The sequence below is a fragment of the Stigmatopora argus genome, chromosome 1, assembly GCF_051989625.1.
Source record: "Stigmatopora argus isolate UIUO_Sarg chromosome 1, RoL_Sarg_1.0, whole genome shotgun sequence".
NCBI lineage: Eukaryota > Metazoa > Chordata > Actinopteri > Syngnathiformes > Syngnathidae > Stigmatopora > Stigmatopora argus.
This window is the reverse complement of record NC_135387.1, coordinates 26,978,613-27,002,256: the sequence shown is the minus strand read 5'-3', so window position 1 is coordinate 27,002,256 and position 23,644 is coordinate 26,978,613. Positions and strand designations below refer to the sequence as shown.

The 23,644-nt window shown below is 48.7% G+C and overlaps 1 protein-coding gene across 2 annotated transcripts in view; it reads left to right on the top strand.

The window, feature by feature from the left end:
• The window catches only part of bsna (bassoon presynaptic cytomatrix protein a), a 50,591-nt gene that overhangs the window by 24,849 nt on the left and 2,098 nt on the right, over positions 1-23,644 (top strand). The window contains exons 4-14 of one of the 2 annotated variants that reach the window (XM_077613523.1): positions 1,769-2,185; positions 3,196-8,445; positions 10,981-11,151; positions 11,241-11,497; positions 12,458-13,349; positions 14,563-17,104; positions 18,761-19,267; positions 20,207-20,541; positions 21,842-21,935; positions 22,924-23,055; positions 23,137-23,191. In XM_077613523.1, the coding sequence (XP_077469649.1) occupies positions 1,769-2,185; positions 3,196-8,445; positions 10,981-11,151; positions 11,241-11,497; positions 12,458-13,349; positions 14,563-17,104; positions 18,761-19,267; positions 20,207-20,541; positions 21,842-21,935; positions 22,924-23,055; positions 23,137-23,177 (10,638 nt within the window). In that variant the 3' untranslated portion in view covers positions 23,178-23,191. Of the gene's footprint in view, positions 1-1,768; positions 2,186-3,195; positions 8,446-10,980; positions 11,152-11,240; positions 11,498-12,457; positions 13,350-14,562; positions 17,105-18,697; positions 19,268-20,206; positions 20,542-21,841; positions 21,936-22,923; positions 23,056-23,136; positions 23,192-23,644 lie in introns of both variants that reach the window. The other variant, XM_077613512.1, reaches the window with a different exon arrangement.

Sequence of the window (23,644 nt, the reverse complement as noted above, 5' to 3'; positions counted from 1 at the left end):
GATTGGCTCAATGATGAAAATATTTTTTTAAACTGTCCAACACAAGAAACTTCAATTTAGCAAAGAAAATAATCCAATTTGATAAATTGACTTTTGTTGGTTGTGATTATTTTTGGGGCATCACTGGACATTTTGCTTTTTCTACTATGACTGCTACTATGACTACTACTACGACTATTACTGACTACCACTATGACTACTACTATGACTACAACTACGACTACTACTATGACTGCTACTACTACTACTATTATTATTACTGTTGCTACTACTACTGCTACCACTACTACTACTATTATTACTGGTGCTACTACTACTGCTACTACTACTACTACTGCTGCTACTGCTACTATTACCACTACTACTACTACCACTACTATTACTATTACTACCACCACCACTGCTACCACAACTGCTACCACAACTGCTACTATTACTGCTACTGCTACTACTACTACTACTACTGCTGCTACTATTACCACTACTACTAATACCACTACTATTACTACCACCACCACTGCTACCACAACTCCTACCACAACTGCTACTATTACTGCTACTGCTACTACTACTACTACTACTACTACTACTGCTACTACTACTACTATTACTACTGCTACTACTACTATTACGACTATTACTACTGCTACTGCTACCACTACTACTACTACTACTATTACTACTATTACTACTGCTACTACTACTACTACTACTACTACTACTACTACTACTACTATTACTACTGCTTCTGCTACCACTACTACTACTACTACTACTACTACTACTACTACCACCACTACCACTACTACTAGTATTACTAGTACTGCTGCTACAACTACTTCTACTACTACTACTCCTTCTACTACTATTACAACTACCACCAACACTACCACTACTACTGCTTCCTATAATCTATTGCACCTCATATATGAAACAAATTTCAAGATTCACTGAAGCTCCGCCATATAATGCAAAAAATACAGTCCACATAAAAGCAAATAAATGAATAATTAAAAAAAAAAAACTATTTCATCTCCCAATTTTTTTTAATTAATAGTTTCCAAAGCACATTTACATAACTACGATAGACGGGGATAGGCGTCCAATCCATTTAGCAGAAGTGGGACATTTGCTGCCAGGCCTCCCGGGGGGACTCTGTAATTGCTTCAGCCTCAGTGGGGGTCCCATCCTTGGGGGCAAGCGTTCAATTATTGTGTTTGCACGTGCTTCGTTTGCACGTGCGCTATCACTCGCTCCGCGATCGTTGCCCCCTTTAGCATCGTCTATGCTATCCCCATCCTTCCTCCTCCTCCTCTTCCTCTTCCTCCTCCTCCTCCTTCTCCTCCTCCATCTGTTGGCCATCACCCTTTTCCTGGTTGGCGTTCACCTAAACAGGCTGCCCGCATACATGTGTGCGAGTCTGTAAATATGAGCAGGAGAGTGCAGCCTAAAGCAACCGCCACGACAGGGAGAAGTGTGCTCAAGCAGAACAATGGAATTGTGGGTAAAAATAGCTCTCGCACTGTCAGAAGAAGAGAGAAAAAAGTAGAGCAGAGTGTGTGAAAGAGGGTTTCAAGAGAAAATGCAGAGGTGGGAATCAAAGTGGGAAAGATAAACGAATTCGCTTGCCAAGTTCTAATTCACTTTGTAGGAAAATATTCAGTGTGATTGTGAAACGACCGGCTGGCGACCAGTCGAGAGGGAGTGCGGCTTTCGTCCACAGTCCAATTTGTTGACATCAAATGTCCCGATTTTTGCTGTCTTTCAGAAAAAAGAATGGCTATGTCTCAACTGCCAGACCCAGCGTCTCATGTCCGGAGGTGGTCTCGATGAGCCCCCTCTTCCCGTTCCGCATCCGTCTCCTAAACATCAAGCCGCCGGTTTCACGCGCCAACAGGCGACCAATCAACAAAGCCCTCTCCACAAAGCCACCAATCAGCAAGGGACCAAGCCCGCCCAGCCAGAGAAATCCCAGTCGGGAAGCGCAAGTACTGAACAGTTTGGGCCCAACGACGCCAATGCCACCATAACAGCGACATCAACCGGACCGGCAACGGAAACCCAGAAGCAGACCAAAAACGCAGATGAGCTCGACAGCCAATCGGTGAAAAACAGCAAAATGAATCTCAAGAAAGGGGATCAAATCACACCAATCAAGGAAATCAAGAAATCAAGGCATTATGACGTAAGCGCCAGTCGCCATCTGAAAACCGAATTGCATACCTGTTGACCTCGGCCAATTGTCCCCTTATTAATGATAAAAGCCGCACATATTTACTCAAATAAATATATAATTTATCCTCACTAGGTTCGTGGGGGGTCCTGGAGACTATTCCAGCTGACTTTGGGCACCAGGTGGGGGGATACCCTGAATTGGTAGCCAGCCAATCAGAGGGCACGTGTAGACAGACAACCATTTACACCAAGGGTGTCAGACTCGGGTTGGTTTGCAGGCCGCGTTTCATGTGGGCCGGACCATTTTAGATATAATATTTAGATTTTTTTTTATAAATGGATTAAAAGAACTGGATTTAAAGCCCTGGATATTCCGTTTTTTTATAGATCTAAAACAATGTTTATTTTAGCTTTTTTTAATATATATTTTTAGATTTTACAAAATGATTTTTGAACTAAAAACCCAGAAAAAATGATAAAAAAATTACAATTATTGATTTAAAAGGGGGAAAATCAGGAAATTTAATATACTTCTATACTCTTCATTTTAATTTGATCCTAAAACAGAAAGTCGGCACTCATGATTTACTTTCCCGGGCCACACAAAATGATGCGGCGGGCCAGATTTGGCCCCCAGGCCGCCACTTTGACACATGTGATTTAGAGTGTCCAATCAGCCTACCATGCATGTTTTTTGAAATGTGGGAGGAAACCAGAGTACCCGGAAAAACCCAGGCAAGCCCAGGGAGAACATTGAATTGAATTGAATTGAATTGAATTGAATGCTTTTATTGTCATTGTACAAGTATAATGAGATTTAAAGCTTTCACAAAGTCAATTCAATTATGAAACGGCCCGAACGTAAAATGGTGGACGAGTGAACATGCCTGTAAAATGTATCAGCTGGGATAGGCTCCGGCACCCCCGCAACCCTAGTGAGGCTAAAGCGGTTCAGAAAATGAGATGATTGGGAGGTGTAAGGGATAATCAGTTTTCATCCTTTTGTCTTTCTGTCTTCAGGAAACCAAAAACAACAGCACGCATGACTTGTCCCGCAGCCCTCAAAGCCTCAGCGATACCGGTTACTCGTCCGACGGCATCTCCAGCTCTCACAGCGAAATCACGGGATTGATTCAGGAGGAGGAGATGAAATTGAGCGAGAGGGGGATCAGCGGCCAAGGCTCCCCGCCGAGTCCTTCCGAAATCACCAAACTGGAGAGCTCCATGAGGACGCTGCTGGAGAAGAACCTGGCGGAAGACAAAGCGGAGCGCAGGGCGCGGAAGCACAGGGACCGGGACGTTGACGAGCGGGGGAAACAGCGCCCGCGTTCTTTGTCCATCCCGCCGGACGCGTACGACTCGGATGAAGAAATGGAAGACATCGTGGAAGAAGCCGAAGATGGTGCGGACTGGGAGGACAAACGCAAAGAGGGCAAGGAGGACAAGAAGGAGAAGAAGAAGAAGGACACGGAGGCCACGGAGATGACCGACGAGGAGTTCATGAGGAGGCAGATCATGGAGATGAGTGCCGACGAGGAGAACGACGAGGAGGAGATGGACGAAGAGGACGAGGACGAGGGATACGGCTACGAGCGGAAGAAAAGCCACCACAAGCACGTCCTGTCCGACTCGGCCAAGGAGAAGCGGCGCCTGCAGCATCATTCCAGCAGTTTCGAAGAGGAGACCAAGAGCGCCGCCGATGTCTACAAGAGCTCGGTGGAGGAGGGCGAGGAAGACCTGATGGCGTCGCAAGGCGGTCTCAGGCGCTTCAAAACCATCGAGCTCAACAACACCAACAGCTACGGCCGGGAAATGGAACTCAGTGGCCAAAACGATCTCAGCTTGGACCGAGAGCCCGAACTGGAGATGGAGAGTCTGACCGGCTCCCCCGAGGAACGCTCCCGAGGCGACTACTCCTCCACCCTTCCGCCGACCTCGGCCTCGTCCTACGGATCCGGCCAATCTCCCACGTCCGTCTCCTCCATGGAAGAAGACAGCGACAGCAGTCCCAGCAGGAGACAACGATTAGAAGAGGCCAAGCAGCAGAGGAAAGCACGCCATCGCTCTCACGGTCCTCTCCTTCCCACCATCGAGGACTCTTCGGAAGAAGACGAGTTGCGAGAGGAGGAGGAGCTTCTGAGAGAGCAGGAGAAGATGAGAGAGGTTGAACAGCAAAGAATCCGAAGCACCGCCCGCAAGACCAAGAGAGACAAAGAGGAGCTGAGGGCTCAGAGACGGCGAGAAAGGTCCAAGACGCCCCCCAGCAATCTTTCGCCCATCGAAGACGCCTCTCCGACGGAGGAGCTTCGGCAAGCCGCCGAGATGGAAGAACTCCATCGCTCCTCCGCCTCCGAGTACTCCCCTCGTAGTCTGGATTCCGAAGTCGAAGGCTACGAGTCCAAACTTTACAAGTCGGGCAGCGAGTACAACCTTCCTACCTTCATGTCACTGTACTCACCCGTAGAGAAATCCTCGAGCACCACCACCACCACCACCACCACCGCCACGGCGCCATCGTCCACGTCCAAGCCGCTGAAGAGCGCCGAGGAAGTCTACGAAGAGATGATGAGGAAAGCCGAAATGCTTCAGAAGAAACAGAAACAGGAGCAGCAGCATTCGCCGGTAAAACACGGCCAGTACTTCGAGGAAGACGTCAACGGGCAGGGCTACGACGACGACGACTACCGGTACGACCGAGGCCAGAGCGAATACGACCACGAGGGCCTGGACGCAGAAACGGACATTTACGAGGAAATTCGCCAAACGTCTCAGAACATCACCAAGATGCAACAAGCCACCGACGAGCAAGTCGAAATCGACATGGGCTACCCGGACAAACAATTCCTCGACACGGGTTCCGCCTTCGCCAAATTGCTGGAGCAAAGCAACGCCCTCCTGACCCCAGGAACCAGTCCCACGCAGATCTCCGCCCCCGTCTCCTTCGCCGAAACGGGGGGACGCATCCCCGACGTCAAAGTAACGCAACACTTCGCAACCTCCAAGGACAGGCACAAAGACAGATTCAAAACCCAAGCGGGGAAAAACGGAATAACGCCCACGGTGGCCGCCACTACCATCGCGGCTTACGGAGTGTACGCTCGAGATGCCGTTACGATTTCTCAAACGAGTACCAGCGACACCACGACCTCCACCCAGTCGTCTCCGTACGGCAGACACGCGCCGAGTCCTGCCACGTCTTCGGCGACCGTCTCGAGCGTGTGCAGTAAGATCGCAGAGATTACCCAAGCCTACAGTCAACGAGAGGTCATCACCAGGCGGGTCGGGGACACTCGGGGTGGGCAGACCCGAGACAGCCCGGCGTCTGCAAGCGAACGAATGGGTGAGCCTCGCTCTCCCAAGTATACCACCTACTACCGGAGCACCAGTCCTCCACTGTCTCCATCCCCACCACCACCACAAAGTCCCACCCGCTCGCCCTCTAGGAGGTCTACCGCCGAGTTCTCCACTCAAACCTTCAACTCAGCACTGCGAAGGGACTCGGGTTCGGGACCTCCATCTCCAGTCATGGCTCAGGGAACCCAAACTTCGCATAGATCCGTCTCCCCGCGGCTCTACCGGCAGCAGTCGTCCCGTGACGCCCCGTGCTCTCCACCCGCGAGTCCATCTCGTCCGACGACCGTCAACACGGCGACGTCTCCTCTGTCTTCACCCACACGATTTAGCCGACAATCCACGTTTGATTCTTATTCGCCGTGCGCTAGCCCTCCAGACACGCCACCTTACCAACATTCACCTACGCGCAGCTTCTATAAAACCCAAAGAATAGAAAAGGTCAACGTGGGAACAAGTATGGCTACCACCGGTAGTACTTATACGCGAGGATCTCTTTCCATGGACAACATCTCCCTCTGCCGTATATCGACGGTCCCGGGTACTTCCAGGGTAGAGCAGGGTCACAGGATCCAAGGTGGGAGTGTCGTGGACCTCAGAACGGCTGCTCCAATCATCATGACCGACCACGGAATGGATCTAAGCTCCCTAGCCACCGAAAGCAGGAAATATCACGGTGGCTCCGAGGCGGGTAGACATTCGACCGTCGTCCAGCCTCTGATTATGAACCTCAACGCCCAGGAGACCGTCACACCAACCACGGTGAGCGTAACTGTGGCGGCTTCCATGTTTATGACCCAGCCCAAACAACCGGCGGTCTATGGCGATCCTTACGAAAATCGAGTGGATCTAGGTCAGGGCTTGGGTTCCGCTGTGTGTTTTTCCCAAAGCAAAACCCCCGTCTCACCCCCAACAGACCCGTCCATCCCCAAAATTGACGCCAAACTTGAGAACCTTAGTATTCAACAGAAAGAACTCCAAAAACAACAGGAGAAGTTGCAGCTGCAACAAGTGCTTCTCGAGCAGCAGTTGCAGCAACACCATCATCTGCAACATCAACAGCAACAGGCAAGCGCGCTAGCCCGGTACAACCTCTCTGGCCACGTCTCCCCCTTGTTGAAAAAGGACTTGCTTGTCACTCAGACGAGCACCGCCTCCGCCGGGATAAACGCGGTCTCGTCAGTCATCGACCCCGAGCTGTATGGCGCCGGGCCCATCGAGCTGAAAGGAAATTCCAGTTCTCCCGGCGGGATGGCGGGCGGGACAACGCCGCATAACGTGGTCGTGCAGATAGATGGCGCGCAAGAGCAGGGCAGGGCAGTGACCCAGCTCGTAAAAGTAGAAGAAGGACAGGACGCGGCGGATCTGACGGGAGGCCACATTAAACCCGACAGCCAACCGGCTTGCTGCGATGTCGTCTACAGACTCCCCTTTGGCGGCAGCTGCGTGGGGGCTTCGGAGAAAGAGGGCGTACGGCCTACGTCCGCCCCACCGCTCTCCTACGATTCAGATCAAGAGAGACAACCCGGACGGTACCGTGAATATCCACCGGATGGACACAAGTCCTACACGTTGCCTCATCCCGGTCGGCTTCAACCTTCGATGTCCGATACCAACCTGGCAGAAGCGGGTCTCCAGTCCTACCACCTTCACACCCAAGGAGAACTGGCGATGGACCTCAGCACTCTCAAACAAGGTTATGGAGGATACATCGGGATGCAGTATGGCTCTTACACAGATTTGCGCCACGGTGGAGAACTCCCGACCCCGACGTTCCCCATACGGAGATACAATTCCTTGTCCAACATAAATTCCGACTACGGCTACTCAGCCCGCGACATCGCCAATTTCCAGGAAGCCAATTTAGCGCAATACAGTGCCACCACCGCTCGAGAGATCAGCCGAATGTGTGCTGCCCTTAATTCCATGGACCGCTTCGGGAGCAACCCGGACCTAGTCCAGTTCGGGAGCCTGGGGAGAGGAAGCAGCCCCCAGACCTCCAGACTGGCAGCTGGTCTTGGCTTGAGACAAAGTCTACTCTTTGGCTTGGACGGGAAGCCATTGTCCCACAACCAGGCCCTGACCAACCTCATCAGCGCCAGGCAGGCCAGTCTCAGAGCCATGTACCCGGCGGCCGTTCGCTCCACGGATGGGATGATCTACTCTACCATTCAGACACCCATCGCTTCCACCCTCCCTATCACGACCCAGCCTGCTTCTGTTCTTCAACCGCTACTGAGGGGGCTTTACAGGCCTTTCCCTTCTCCCAACATGACACCCGTGCCCCTTTCCAGTCTCACAAGACTACCAACGCATCCCCGCATGCCCCAATCTCGTTACCCCGGGCCGGGTCTTCTCCAAACCACATCCCCTTGCATCTCCGTTTCTGGTGCAATCACAACCACCGCACCGACGAGTGCCCCAGTATCAGTTCCCGCGACATCCACCCCTCTTACAATCCAAGATGAACCCGTATACCTCGGCAAGGGAGCCGTCATCACATCTGCGGAGACTACGTTAACCGATCCACAGCGCCAACCGCAACCACTGAACATGTCGCAAGCGCACCTGAACAGTCAACAACAACAACAACAACTGGCGCAAGCCACGACCACTCAATGCTACGCATCGGCGGGGCTTTCGGACGCCTCAAGTAGTTTATCGGCGGCCGGCGGTCTACCTCCCTTCCCCCCGCCCGGCGCCATCCACAAAGAGGGCGAGACCGAGGCCGAACGTCTGCACCGTCAGCAGGAGCAGCTGTTGCAGATGGAGAGAGAGCGCGTGGAGCTGGAGAAGCTACGGCAACTGCGCCTCCAGGAGGAGCTGGAGAGAGAGAGGATAGAACTCAAGATGCACAGAGAGAAAGAGCATATCATGGTGAAGAGAGAATTGCAGGAGCTGCAAAACATCAAGGAGCAGGTATAAAAGGAAAAACAGGCCATTCAATTAGAAATGATTGGTCGTGCCTTCACTACCAATTGCTTATCTTTTCTATGGTGTTCGTTGAAGATCCTCATCACTTGTTTTTCACAAATTTCAAGGTTTTACCTTGGACCATGTCTACACTTGTTCGTTTTTTGAGCGTATTCGCAGGTCATTTCCTGTACATTTTGGATCATTTCCTATTGTTTTGGGGGAATTAATTGCTTCTCATACCTGTCAACCTGGGCCAATTGCTCCCGTTATTAATGATTGCAATTCCCCTTATTAAGTGATCAAAAAAAGGTACAAATGCAACAAATTTACTCACATAGGGCGCACGTAAAAGTCTAACATTTTCCCCAATCAGTCGGTTTATGCACAAAATTCAAGATTCTGTACATGTCGCTGTTTGACGCTGATAGCTTGACTGACTAAGTACATTGCTCACTGAAGCGCGTGTGCATATCATGCTTAAAGCATGACAATATTAGCCGTCGACGATGACGTTTTCATCTGCTACCAATGACCGAGACGATCCGGATTCGAGCCGAAATGGGTAACACGAGGTTTTACAAAAAAAAACATACCTAAAAAAATCCCGTACAAAAGTTGTTATGTGGCGTACACAATTTGAAATGATCAAAAAACGTAAAAAATACGGGAAAAAGGTATAAATTGACATTGTTGGATTTAGGACGAAAGAACGAATATGAATGCGGATTAGAAATTGAGCAAAGTGCAAGAGTGTGCACACTCAATCACCCAACTTACATAATTCTATTTTTACAACACTCGTGTTAAAAAAACAAATAAAAACATTGACTTGAATGAGCTACAAAGTCAGGCAGAACACCCCCGTGGGTCGGATTGGACCAGGCCTTATTTTGGGTTTACTTGATCTCTATCTTTGCTGGGTATTGTGCTAAGATTCAAATCTGCTAACAGAATGATTTTCCTCTTTTCCGATAGAACAAGCGCTTGAAAATCTTCCAAGTTAATTCTCTTAAACAGGTGTGCAAGCTACGCTATGCTAGCAGAATCAAGAGGCGAATGTTTCTGCATTTCACCGCCAACAGCGGCCGCAAAACCACAAACACGTTCATTTGCAAAAGCCTTTCATTGATGCAATGAAGAAAATCCATTTGACATGACTTACATATTTTCTGAAAAGCTTGACGTGACTGGCACTCATAATCAGCTGCGGACGCTGCACTTTGTCTTGTACTTGCAGTCTTGTTTGTGGCCAATCAAACATGGACTTTGGGGCCTTTTCTAACCCATTCCAAATCCCTAACTCCATGTCACGTTCTGTTTCAGGAAGCTTGTGGTATGTTTTTAATTTGATCATCATCGATTCAACCAGATAGGCATACCGTATTTTCTTACCGTATTTTCTTGCCGTATTTTCTTGCCGTATTTTCTCGCCGTATTTGTCGCTCAAAAAAATGATGACTGAATCGACGGTACGGCTTATATGCGCATAAATTAGACTTGACATGCACAAAACTGCACTTTGACAAAGACAAAACGCTATAACGCAAGTCAATGTGGCCAATACACTCATTTATTTCAGAATAGATCAACAAATAAAACGCTAAACTAAATTTATTTTGACGTCCATGAATGAAATTCAAGAAAAAATAAACAGTATCTTGCATAAAACGTGAAAAAACTCACTTGTGCCTGCCATTGCTCACTGAGGGAACCACCATCTTACCTAGGCATGACAAAGTAGACCGCTATGGACGCACTTCCTGGTTGTACTGCTCACATGACCTCCTTTTTGAATTTGTCTACGTCACATGTGTCAAAGTGGCGGCCCGGGGGCCAAATCTGGCCCGCCGCATCATTTTGTGTGGCCCGGGAAAGTAAATCATGAGTGCCGACTTTCTGTTTTAGGATTAAATTAAAATGAAGAGTATAGATGTATATTAAATTTCCTGATTTTCCCTCTTTTAAATCAATAATTGTCATTTTTTAATAAAAAAAATCTGTGTTTTTAGTTAATCTAAAAATATATAAAAAAGCTAAAATAAACATTGTTTTAGATCTATAAAAAAAACTGAATATTCAGGGTTTTTAATCCAGTTCTTTTAATCAATTTATTAAAAAAAATCTAAATATTATATCTAAAATGGTCCGGCCCACGTGAAATCAAGTTGATGTTAAAGCGGCCCGCGAACCAACCCGAGTCTGACACCCTTGGTCTACGTGCAGGCAACACCCTTTCGGAATGTGCAATCCAGCAATTGATTTATAAAGTATCTCAGAAATACCACGCGCGATGATTTTTCTTAACATTCTCCCGTCAAAGTAATGCATTTGTACTCCCTATTAAAACCATGGCGCGTCTTATACGGGAGAAATTGTAAAATTCAACCATTTTAAGGCAATTTTAAGGGTGCGGCTTATACGCGGAGGCAGTAAATATGTGAGAAAATACGGTAACTGTTACCCTCATTGTCACGGTTATCATCCGACCAAAAATCTGTTTTTTGGCCGTGCCTCATTCTTTCTTTGTCGACCATTTAGGTTCTGCAACAGCAGCAACATGAACGGGAGAAACAACTGGTGGTCCAGAGGGAACAGCTGGCCCAGCAGAAGTCGCAGCTCGACCAAATCCAGTCCTTGCAGCAACAGCTCCAGCACCAACTTGTCGAACAGAAGCGACAGAAAACCGCCTCCGCAGCCCAGAACATCCAGGTGAGCCTCAACAACGGTGTTAAGTTCAACGGTTTGTCAAATGTCCTTGAAGAAATGGGCAAATGATGACAACGGATGTTCCCTTTCAGATGGACGCGAATGGTCAGCCTCTTCATCCTTACACTGAGCATCACAATGGCTCCCGCTCCCTCCCCAACTCCTCCTCGGAGATGTGTCTGAGAAGCCACGAGGAGCATGTTGAGAACCAGAGCAACATGAGGAAACACAGCTCCATGACACGACTCAGCCGAGACGCTTCGGATGGTGAAGGGGTGCTCTTCCACGTTTCTCCTCGCAGGAACGTTGACAGTTGCGTGCAGACGGATGATGAAGATGGAGAGGAGAGGTACATTTTCTGAACATGTCTGGATGTTTGAAGAGGGTTTTAGGGATGTTTCAGAGTATTTTACACTTCACAGTAGGGGTGCTCATTAAGTCGATCGCGTGTGCGGTCGATCGATCGTGTTGTTTTACCTTGTTTTGTCGCCGGTCTTTTGGTCGCGGTCTTTTGGTCGCCCCGACCGCGACAACAAGCGACCAAAAGACCGGCGACCAAAAGACCGGCGACCAAAAGACCGGCGACCAAAAGACCGACGACCAAAAGACAGGCGACAAAACAAGGTAAAACAACACTGTATACGCATCAATAAAAGCCAACAATGGCCATGAGCAGTTTCACTGAGCCGACGTGTGAGTGGATAAGAGTTTGTATGTACATGCGTTGTCCCTTTAAGAAGCGACGTCAGTCAGGGTCTTAACAAGTTCTCCAACAAAAAACAATAAAAGTCTGGGAAATTTGGAGCTTTTCGCTAGCCTAATAATTACTAGGGCATTAAGTATGACTAAATAGTAATTCGCAGTTTGTATTAAGGGAATTTGAGCAACGATTTAAATGGTAATTATCACTTACCTTCCGGGCGACCAATCGACCGTGTACCGTCAATCGCGATAGACCAGTCGGTCGGTCACGTTACTACTGGTAGGTCGCCTGAGAGTAAGATTTGATCCAGCCTGTTCGTTTCGTTCGGGCTTAAATAATTGAAGATATTCAAACACTTGTCTATTAGGATGCGACAGCTGTTTCTGGCCACCATAAAAAAATTCAACTCTCTACGTTGCACGGTTTGGACAAACGTAGCGAGAGAATCTTAACATACACACACACATACTCACACACTCATAAATCCCGCTTTATAAGGAGTGTGAGCACCACTGCTTTTAAGTAAAACATGGACGGTCATTTAAATGAAAGCACAAACAAGATGGAGACGCGCAAACTAATCCAAACTCTCGCTCCCATCGCAAGGTACATGATGCGGCATCGAACCAGGCGCCGAGGCCGCAGCGTGGACTGCTCGGTTCAGACCGACGACGACGAGGACAAGGCCGAAACGGGGCAGCCGGTCCGCCGGAGACGCTCTCGTTACTCCCGACATTCCGAATCCGCGGGGGCACCCGCCCCCGAGCCTAAAAGCGCCACATCCAAGATGGCGTCGTCCAGCATAGCCATCCAAACCATGAGAGAAATGTCCTGCCAAACCGAGGCGGAGCACCTCGGTAGAGTCTCGCCCGCCATCCACGTGACAGTACCGGACCCCAACAAAGTTGAAATCGTGCACTACATCTCGGGACCCGAAAGGACACAAAAGGGACAATCGTTAGCGTGCCAGACCGACCCAGAAGCCCAATCGCAAGGCGTGGTGGCCCCCCAGCTTAGCATCCCCACTACGGTGAGCCCGTATTCCTCCTCCGCCGGCGGCGGTAGCCAAGCTCCCGCCCCCGGGGACGCTCCCATCCCTCAGCCGAGGCAGCAGCACGTGACGGTCAACGCGGCCAAGTTCGAGCGGCGGCGTCCCGACCCCCTGGACGTGAACTGCCAGCCCCACAACCACCTTCACAACGAGTCCATTTCCAGTATCATCCGGCAGCAGCAGACGGTCCTGTACTCGCCCGTTTCCCCGGTGTCCCCTCACCGGCTGTTGGAGAACTCCTTGTCGAGCGAGAGGCTGAACAAGGCCCACGTCACACCTCAGCAGAAGGCGTACACGGTCGAGTCCCCCCAGCGACATCCCTCCGTGCCACGGCCGATCAAGAGCGGCCAAAGATCCATGTCGGACCCCAAGTCGCTGAGCCCCACTGCGGATGAACACACGAAGGCGAGGCTGTCCCTGTATCAACAACAAGCTCTCCAGAACCAGGTAAAGTCCCTCCAATTGGAATGGGAATTGCAGACATTGGTACGCATTCAATGACACGTCTTACAAATAAGCAAATTATCGACACGCAGCAAGAATTGTGCAATAAAAAGCATTTTTGGAACTGTTCGCCACTACCAAGTTAAAACTGTTGGCGTAATCGAAGTTCAACAATTCAGGGTGTCCCCTACCTGCCTACCATAGTTGGCTGGGATAGGCTCCAGCACCCCCTTGTGGGGATAAGAGGTACAGAAAATGAATACATGAATATATTTATAGTAAGATCCAGCCCTTACTGGTATTACAAAAACTTTATTCTCAAAATATCACCATATTTTCTCGAATATAAGCCGCCCCGCATATAATAATAATAATAATTTTACAATTTCTCGCGTATAAGCCGCCCCCTGATTCACAATTTTCACTTCATGGGAGTACAAATGTATTACTTAGAAGGGAAGATCTTCCAAAAATCATCACAAGTGGTATTTCTGAGATACTGTATGAATCAAAAGCACATTATTTGGGTGAATAACTAAGGAAGTTAGTCATTCATCCAGTAATGGTTGTTTTCTTACTGCAAAACAGAAAATAACCAACAAATGTACATGTTAATTTCCCGATATCTACTGGGGAAAAAGAGTATAGCAAGTCTTGTTCTCGTATAGGCCGCACCCTTGATTAGGTCATCATTTTTTGTGTTACAAATACGGCTTATATATGCGAGAAAATACAGTGAATATTTTAATTGTAAAACAGTATACATAATAAATTAGTAGTCATAATTCTGCTAACACTACATTTTATTTATTCTTACATCATCTAATGTGGTTTCTTGTCTGGTCTATTTTTTCTCCTTTTTGTCCTTGTTTCTATTCATTTCACTGACCTTTTATTCTTTGAGTTTCTGTTTTCCAAACTTTGTTTTTTTTACTACCCCACCATTGTAATCCATCTCACTACAACACGCCCACTTTGATCCCTACTTGCCATATTTTCCGATCATTTGTACTTTTGATTTTCCACAATCTGTTTCTTACCTGTCTTTTTTGAATCCGTACACATTTTTGCCCCCGTGCCAAACGACTGACCAATCATCCTAACGATCACGACGTGCCGTACATGATTGATATTTTCCTATTTTGTCTTTGCCCCCCCCTCATGTTGTACTGCTCTTCCACCCTGCCCTCTCTCTCTCTTTCTCTTTCCTTCACAGCTGGCAGCCCTTCAACAGAGTTCCCTGCTCCGTAAGGTCAAGAGAACCTTACCCAGCCCCCCTCCGGAAGAGACGGCGACATCGGTTCACCTGCCCCAGATGACCCCGGGCCTCCAGCAGGTCTACTTGCCATCCATGCCCGGACTGAAACCCGGCTCCAGGTCCGGCTTAGCCGCCAAAGCCAGCCTCCTGAAAGACCTGACCCACGAGCTGAAGGCGGTGGAGAAGGAATCCACCAAGCTGAGAAAGCAGCAAGCCGAACTGGAGGAGGAGGAGAAGGAGATCGACGCCAAGCTGAGGTACCTGGAGCTCGGCATCCACCAACGGAAAGAGACGCTGGTCAAGGAGCGAGAACGGAGGGATATCGCTTACCTCAGGTGCATGGGCGACGCCCGCGACTACATGTCCGACAGCGAGTTGAACAACCTGCGCTTGGCGGCGGCCGCCGCCTCGCACGAGACCAACGGGCTGTTGACCGCCAGGCCCAGTACGGCTCCCCTCAGCCAATTCAGCAACGACGCCAACAACCCGGCGGCCCAGTACACGGCCACCTCATCTTTCCACCCCCAGTACCCTCCGAGCCAATCGGCGGCGCCCTGTCCGCCCGCTTTACCCTACCAGTCGTCGACATTCAACCAAGCTCCTTACCCGACGGCCTCTCAAACCCAAGCCTTACCCCAGCCGACTCCCCTCCAGACCCACGTTCACCCTTCGGGAACGCCCTACCCGTCCCAGGCCTCCTACTCTTCCCACACCTACCCCCAGAGCCAACCCCCGTACCCCCAAAGCGACGTGGGTCTGCCCGGCGGCCCGCCGCCAGCTCAGCCCCCTTCGGGGCAGACGGGCTTCGCCCCCGCGCCGCCCGGTCAGCCCCCGTACCCCACCCACGGCTCACCCTATCCCAGCGCCGTGTCCTCTTACCCCAGCCAGAGCGCCCCTTACCCCGGGCAAGCTCACCCCGATATCTTGACCGTCCACCAGGGTCGAGCCAGGCACACGTCGCTGGCCGACCTGGAGCACAAGATCGCCACCAATTACGAGACGATCAGCAATCCCACCGTCGTAGTGACCACCACGGCGCAAGACGGCGGCCACCACTCCGGTTCGGTGGCCTCCTTCGGCCAATACGGCGGAACCGCGACGACGGCCAACTACGGGCCGTACGGCCCGGCCGCGGCCCCCGCCGGTTACGGCGGGCCGCCCGCCGTTCCGCCGACCACGTACGGACAGTACCCGTCGGCGCCGGCGAGCTCGTACGCCCAGTGCGCCACGACGACGGCCAACACGTACGGCTACGCGGCGTCGACGGTCGGCCAATACGGACAGTACACGTCGACGGTTTCCAACGCCTACGGGCACGGCGTGGATAGCCCCTGCGCCTACGGCGCCCCCGATGGCGCCTACGGGCCACCCGCCCTGGAGCAAAACGTCCCCAGGAACTACATGACGATCGACGACGTGAGCGAGCTGACGGCGAAGAACGGGCTTGGCGCGACCACGGTGGACGCCCTGCATCACGGCGGCGGCGGCGGCATCGGGCGTTACCCAGGCGACGGCCACGCTCACACCGGCGGCATCGGCGCCGCGACGCGGGCGGCGAGCGGCAGCTCCGCGTACGGCAGGTTACCCGAGGAGGAGGCGGCCTTTCAGGAAGAGTTGTACGACCACCACGGCAGGGGTAAGAGCAGCTACCGACACGGACCTCTAGGGGGCAGCAGCGGCAGCGTGAGCGCTAGTTTGGGTGGGGGATCCCCCTGTTACTATGACAGCGACTACAATCCCGGCAGCTTCCGATCCGGGGCGCAGAAATCGCCGTCCCCTCGAAGCCTTTTGGCTCCGGCGGTCTCGTCCAACAAACGCAGCAAGCACAGGAAGCTGGGCGCCATGGAGCAGAAAATCTCCAAATTCTCCCCCATCGAGGAGGCCCGCGACGCCGAGGCCGACCTGGCCTCCTATTCCCCCGCCGTGGGCGGAGCTTACCCGTCCTCCCACGTGCGAGGACGCCAGCTGATGGAGGACTACGGTTTCAAGAGGAGCGCTTACGACGCGGCCCAGGCCGCTCGCTACTTGGGCTCCGCGGCCGAGGAGGACGATCGGATCTACTACGCGGCGACCGCCGGCGGCCGCTCCCGCTCCACGGGCTACGGCATGGACAAGATCGCCTCCAGGGAGCACTCGGGGTACCGCAGCAGATCCTACGAGAGGGACGACCGCTCCCCGCGATCCGGATCCGGCTCCGGGGCCGCCCGGGGCCGCCCCCCGAGCAGACAGTACTCGGAAGAAGAGAGCCCGCTGAGTCCGCTGAGGAAATTCTCGGCTAGCGGGCGCTCGTCCAGCTTAGGTCCCGACCCGTACGAGGGCGTCGGCGTCGGCGGCGGGGGCGGCGTCGATCCGTACCATTACTATTACGGCCAGTACGCTTCCAGTCACTCTCTTCCAGACGTGCAAGACCACATTCGGGACCTACCCCGGACCCACGTCTACAAGTCGGATGATACGTACATAATAGACGATTATCATTGCGCTGTGTCTGACAGCGAAGGTAATTGCGGGAGTGAGCGCCCACGGTCTCGCGACCTACTACTGCCCCCCACCGTTTATCTCCATGTCCCCCACCCACCAAAAAAAACGGATAGGCTTAGAAAAGCGAAAGAGAAGAAAATGAGGCGGAGCTAGCTGTTGCATGCCGATGTTTTCTTCTTCTTCTTCTTCTTCTTCCCGAGAGTCACTCGGAGCTCTCATTTCAATGGACTGCTGTCTGTCTGTCTGCCTGCCTGCCTGTCCGTCAGTTTCGTCCGTTTCGTCCGTTTCGTCCGTCCCGTCCCGTCCCTCCGCCTGTCCGTCCGGTCATCTGTTTGTCCACTTCACGCATGGTTCTCCGGCGTGGTGGTTTTCTTCGTTCGCACCACTCCGGTTCCCTTGGAAGGTCTTCTTTGCACGTCGTCGCCAACGCAAAATTGTCTCACGGGGGGGTTTTGTGCTCACGTGTTTTGCATTCGTGTTTTTTCACTAAAACAATTCTGTGCTCGTGCTGCAAAAATTGTCCGAGCATTTTGGCCAGGATCGTTTAAACGAAATACTCCATTGGGTTCGACTCGATTGGATTACAGTAATACCTTGAGATATGAATTTAATGCGTTCTGGGACCGAGCTCGTATGTCGATTCACTCGTAGCTCACGCGTAAAATAAGTTATAATCTTACGTTACACTAAATTTAAACCTTCTTGCACAATAACTGAGGCAAAGATGTTCATGTATTCCAGCGCGGATTCTTTTGAGGGGGAACTTCCTGCTTCTCCACCAATCAGAACCAAGTGTTCGTTTCGTCCAGTTAGTTTTTATTTTATTTTATTTTTTCGAACCAGATTAGATTAGATAACTTTATTCATCCCGTATTCACAGTGGCAAGAGGCTGAGAATACAGACACAGGAAAAGACATTTTAGACATAAATAAATAGGTCATAAATAAGTTAATAAATAAATAAATATACAAATAAAATATAAAAATAAATAAATATATATAAATAAATAATATATAAATAAATAAATAGATGAATACATGAAAAATATACAAATAATATATAAATAAATAAATGAATGAATAAATATTTAAATAAATGAATAAAATATTTAAATGAATGAATAAAATATTTAAATAAATGAATAAAATATTTAAATAAATGAATAAAATGTTTAAATAAATGAATAAAATATTTAAATAAATCAATACAATATTTAATTACATGAATGCAATATTTAAATAAATGAATAAAATATTTAAATAAATAAGCGTGGCGAGAAAGATAGTGCACTGTTATCATCGGCAGCGTCGTATGATCCCATCTCAAATGGTGTCTCGGGGCAAATATTTGCTCTGAATTTTCCTCGTATCTCAAATTTATTGTATGTTGGGGCGCTCGTATGTCAAGGCATTACTGTATACTTTGCTAACAAAAAGACGCGGGGACATTTTTTGCAGCGTGTAGCCTAGTCAGTCCCGGATGGCGCCGCGAGTAAAGTCAATTGTAACGTGCATGGGCGTAAACGTATGATTTTGAGTGACTGTGTCTTCAACTTCTTAAACTTTTCTTTGGCATGTGGGTGGTCTTCCTTCTTTTTTTGTTTCTTCTCAGCCTGCATGCCGCTGTCTCCCAACGACATGGAGATTGACTGTGATCTCCTTTCGGTTTCCAAAGCCTACCACCTGGGCCAGGAAGAGACAGACTGGTTCGAAAAGCCGCGTTCCGGTTCTCGCCATTACGGCGGAGGCCACTCGTCCGGGAGGAGTCGCCACGCCGTCAAACACACCTACCACGATTACGACGAGCCCCCCGAGGAGGACCTGTGGCCTCACGACGACTACGGCCACGGGGGGCGACACACCTCGTCCGCCCGGGACCACCGACATCACGGCGGCTCCGGACGCCACTCGTCCTCGTCGCGCCATTCCGACGAAGCCAGGTCCTCCAGGTCCTCCAAGGGACACCCCAAAGAGCCGTCGTCCACGCGACACGACCTTGCGGGGCGCTCTTCGTCCGTGGGGAGACGCGGCGACTCCAGGTCGGGGGTCTACCACTCGTCGGACTATTCACGAGATCCGTCCGCCCACCATCACGGTCAGAGGTCGTCCAGGCAAGGGGATCCGCATCGCTCCTCGCGGGGGAAGTCTCAGCAACAAATCGACATGCAAGGCCAGCCGACAGGTACGTGATGGGATTTTTTGTCGGATCTACCTTGAGAGATTTCGGAATATCGTTTTCAATCGTGTGGCGGTGTCGAAAACTGACTAACAAACGGTTATGTGTTTTGTGTTTTTGGTTTGGAATTTGGAAGGCGAGAAACTAAATGTTTTAGCATGACTGTTCGTTTGTTCCTTGGTAATACTGGAGAAAAAAAACTGCTTAAATCCAAACTCTAAAATGATTCTAAGAACTTATTTACCAAAACACCAATGTGGCTGAGTTTAATTAGGATGAAGGTCAAATAAATTTCAGCCTTGTAGCTGAGATCCTCACATTAGATTTTCCAACCAAATAACAAACAGTCACGTTTAAGGTGGTTATAAAGTTGTATTTTTTTAACTATTTAATTTAATTTAATTTAATTTTATTTATTTTTTTACTATTTGTATTAATTTTATTTTATTTTTATTTATATTATTTCATTTTATCTTATGTTATTTCTTTGATCTTATTTTATTTCATGTTATTTTATTTTATCTTATTTTCTTTTTCTATTATTTTTGTTATTTTGTGTTTTGTTATGTTATTTTTTTATTTTTTTTATTTTGTGTTTTTTTATGTTATCTTTTTATCTTTTTATTTTGTGTTTAGTTACATTTTTTTTTTAATTTTGTGTTGTTATTTTATTTTTGAATTATTATTGTTTTTATTTTGTGTTGTTATTTTATTTCATTATTATATATTAATATTATTATTGTTTTTATTTTGTGTAGCGTTATTTTATTTTATTATCAAATATTATTATTATTATTATTTTATATTTATTTATTATTTTTTATAACCTTGATGCCATTCTACCAGATTTTCATGACGATTTTTCAAGCTGCTTTACTTTGTCCTTTTAGGTCTCAATTTGATCGTCTTTCATTCCCCCCCCTTTTATACCTAAAACTTGTCCAGGTACCTCCAGGTCTGGCTCTTCTTCAAGGGGACAAGGCCCTTCCGTTGCTCCGACGGGATCCGCACGGCAGGTTGGTCAAATTTCCCAGAACGACGGGGCCCCGGGACAGAGGACGCAACTCCAGCAGCAAGCCCAGACTTCGGCGGCGAGGCCGGGCCAGCAAGGACCGCCTAATTCGACCGGGGCGCAGCAACTACCCCCAGCCCAGGGACCCGGCATGGGGGTGGGGCCAGGCCAGACCAAACCGGGGCAAATGGGAGTCGCCGGTGGAGGCGTGGGTCAGCCGAGGCAGACGGGTCCCGCGGGAACCACACCTTCCCCCATGATGAGTACAGTAAGTCAACCTAGCGAACTAGATACAAATATTAAAATTCAAATATTTACGTGGTTTTGTGCGTGTGTGAACAACGATCTTTTTGTTCTACATCTCTAACTCATATTTATATGGAATGCAAAATTACGGAAGCAGTTTGCGTGTTTTGGACCAAAAACTGAAGCAAAGTTCGGGTGCGCGTTATACACGAATCCCGATGAAACACTGCCCGTGACGGTGAAAAAGTCCCCTCCGCAGCCGTTATGGGCGTGACCGGATGATTCGCCTTAAAGACGAATTTCATAACAGTATAGTACTTACTGTTACTACTACTTTATTTTCTCAATTTCTTCTGTCACGTACTGTTCTGCGTGATCTCCAAATGGCTACTACTTTAAACGCAAGGATAAAAAACAAAATATACAAAATTGGCAGCACATTGTAGTACGTACTTGTATTTAGAAATATGTCCATTGGGGGGCAGTACATGCCCTTGTTATTCCTAAATGAATGTTATCTGTAACGGGCCGTATATGGCCCACGGGGCGAGGTTGAAAAACATGTACACACACGATCCGGGGGCGGGGCGAGCGGGCGAATCCTGTTTCGGCGAAACGTCCGTTCGGCGACCTGTCCGTCGGCCAAACATCCATCGGCGAAACGTCCATCGGCGAAACGTCTTTCGGCGAATCATCCGAGTAGCCGTTATGGCACGTGTCAAAGTGGCGGCCCGGGGGCCAAATCTGACCCGCCACATCATTTTGTGTGGCCCGGGAAAGTAAATCATGAGTGCTGACTTTCTGTTTTAGGATTAAATTCAAATGAAGAGTATGGATGTATATTAAATTTCCTGATTTTCCCCCTTTTAAATCAATCATTGTAATTTTTTAATCATTTTTTTCTTTGTGATTTTAGTTCGAAAATCATTTTGTAAAATCTAAAAATATATAAAAATATTTTCTGTTTTCCACTTTAATATGGAACATAATTAAAGAAAATTTGGTTTCCTTTTGCAATGAAAAACAAATGATTAAATAAATGATTTTCCCTTACTAAGAAAAAAAAGCTCAAATAAACATTGTTTTAGATCTATTAAAAAACAGAATATTCAGGGCTTTTGATCCAGTTCTTTTAATCCAGTTATAAAAAGAAAAAAATCTAAATATTATATCTAAAATGGTCTGGCCCACATCAAATCGAGTTAAAGTTAATGCGGCCCGCGAACCAACCCGAGTCTGACACCCTTGTACTAAAGCAATCGACGCAGGCCTGTCAAAGTTTGATGAATACGTTTGCCAAAATACTATTTCTATATTTTCAGGCTAAGATTGAAACACCTCCAGTGACAGCCATCGGAGCAAAAGCGGCGCCCGTCATGGCCTCAAAAGGCGCTCAACCACCACTCACCGGAATAGGTGACGTACACACGCGGTTGTCTAAATGCCGTGGTTTGCATGTTCTCCCCTGTCCTTGCGCAGGTTTTCTTCGGGTACTCCACATTCCAAAAACAAGCACGCTAGGCTAGTTGTAGGCTAAATTGTCCCTATGTATGATTGGCCGTTTGTCTCATTATGCCTTTTGATTGGCTGGCCACCGATTCAGGGTGTCCCCCGCCTGGTGTCCATAGTTTGCTGGCATAGGCTCCATCACCCCCTGCAAACCCTTTGAGGATAAGCGTCAGGGAAAATGAATGAATGAAAAAAGTAGGGCAGTCATGAAGTTGCCTCGAATTGGGCTTCTGATTAAAACGTGGTTCATCGATGTGTTTTGAAGGTACTCGGACGTTTCGTCGAAAGACGTTTGGTCGACCGGACGTTTGGTCGATTGGACGTTTGGTAGAACGGACGTTTGGTAGAAAGGACATTTGGTAGAATGGACGTTTGGTAGAACGGACGTTTGGTAGAACGGACGTTTGGTCGACCGGACGTTTGGTAGAACGGACGTTTGGTAGAACGGACGTTTGGTCGCCGGGATGTTACTGTTGAAACCAGCTCTCAAAATTATAATCATGAGAGAGAGTGAGTTTAATATCTAAATATCTAATATCCAAATATCAACAGTAAACTCTCTGTCATAATTTGACAGCGAGCGAACCCGGCGACCAAACGTCCGTTCTACCAAACGTCTATTCTACCAAACGTCCGTTCTACCAAACGTCCGTTCGACCAAACGTCCGTTCGACCAAACGTCCGTTCGACCAAACGTCCGTTCGACCAAACGTCCGTTCGACCAAACGTCCGTTCGACCAAACGTCCGTTCGACCAAACGTCCGTTCGACCAAACGTCCGGTCGACCAAACGTCCGTTCGACCAAACGTCCGGTCGACCAAACGTCCGGGGACCAAACGTCTCTCGACGAAACGTCTGGTCACGGTTTTGAATGGTGGTCTTTCATGACGGACAGGTTCCAAAGCGGCTCCCAGGCCGGGCGGCATCGGCAGCGCGGCCGCGGGTCAGCCGGGCATGGAGGGAGATAGCATGTTGTCCAAGATCTTGCCGGGAGGAGCTGCCGAGCAGGCCGGAAAACTTGGCGAAGGTATCAGTTAAAAAATTCCATCCTTTGGCGCCCATTACCAAACTTATCTTTCATTAACACCGCTTTTTCTTTTATTCCTAGCTATAACCGGTTTCGGCAAGAAGTTCACCTCCTTCTTCTAAAGTGCTATATTAAGGTACGTATATGATATTAGCGCCGTGGTTATTTGGGATGAAATACATTGCTTAAAATGTGTCCTCAAGGTTTTCTCCCATATCACCAAAACATGCATGCTAGGCTAATTGTACGCTAAATTGTCCTTATATGTTACCAATTGGTTGTCTGACTCCTGGTGCCTTGTGATTGGCTGGCCAACCATTCGGGGTCCCCCCTCTTGGTGCTCTTAGTTGGCTGGGATGGGTTCCAGCACCCCCTGCAACCATTGTGAGGAGAAGCAGTTATGAAGATCAATGAATAATTAAGCTTTCATTCATATTAAAATGGTCATTTGAAGTCTTTATTCACACTATTTAATCTTTTTTTTTTTTACATATATATATATATATATATATATATATATATATATGTTTATTCATTTAAAACAACAATGCTCTTCTTTTATGAAAACAACTTTAAAAAGCGGAAATAT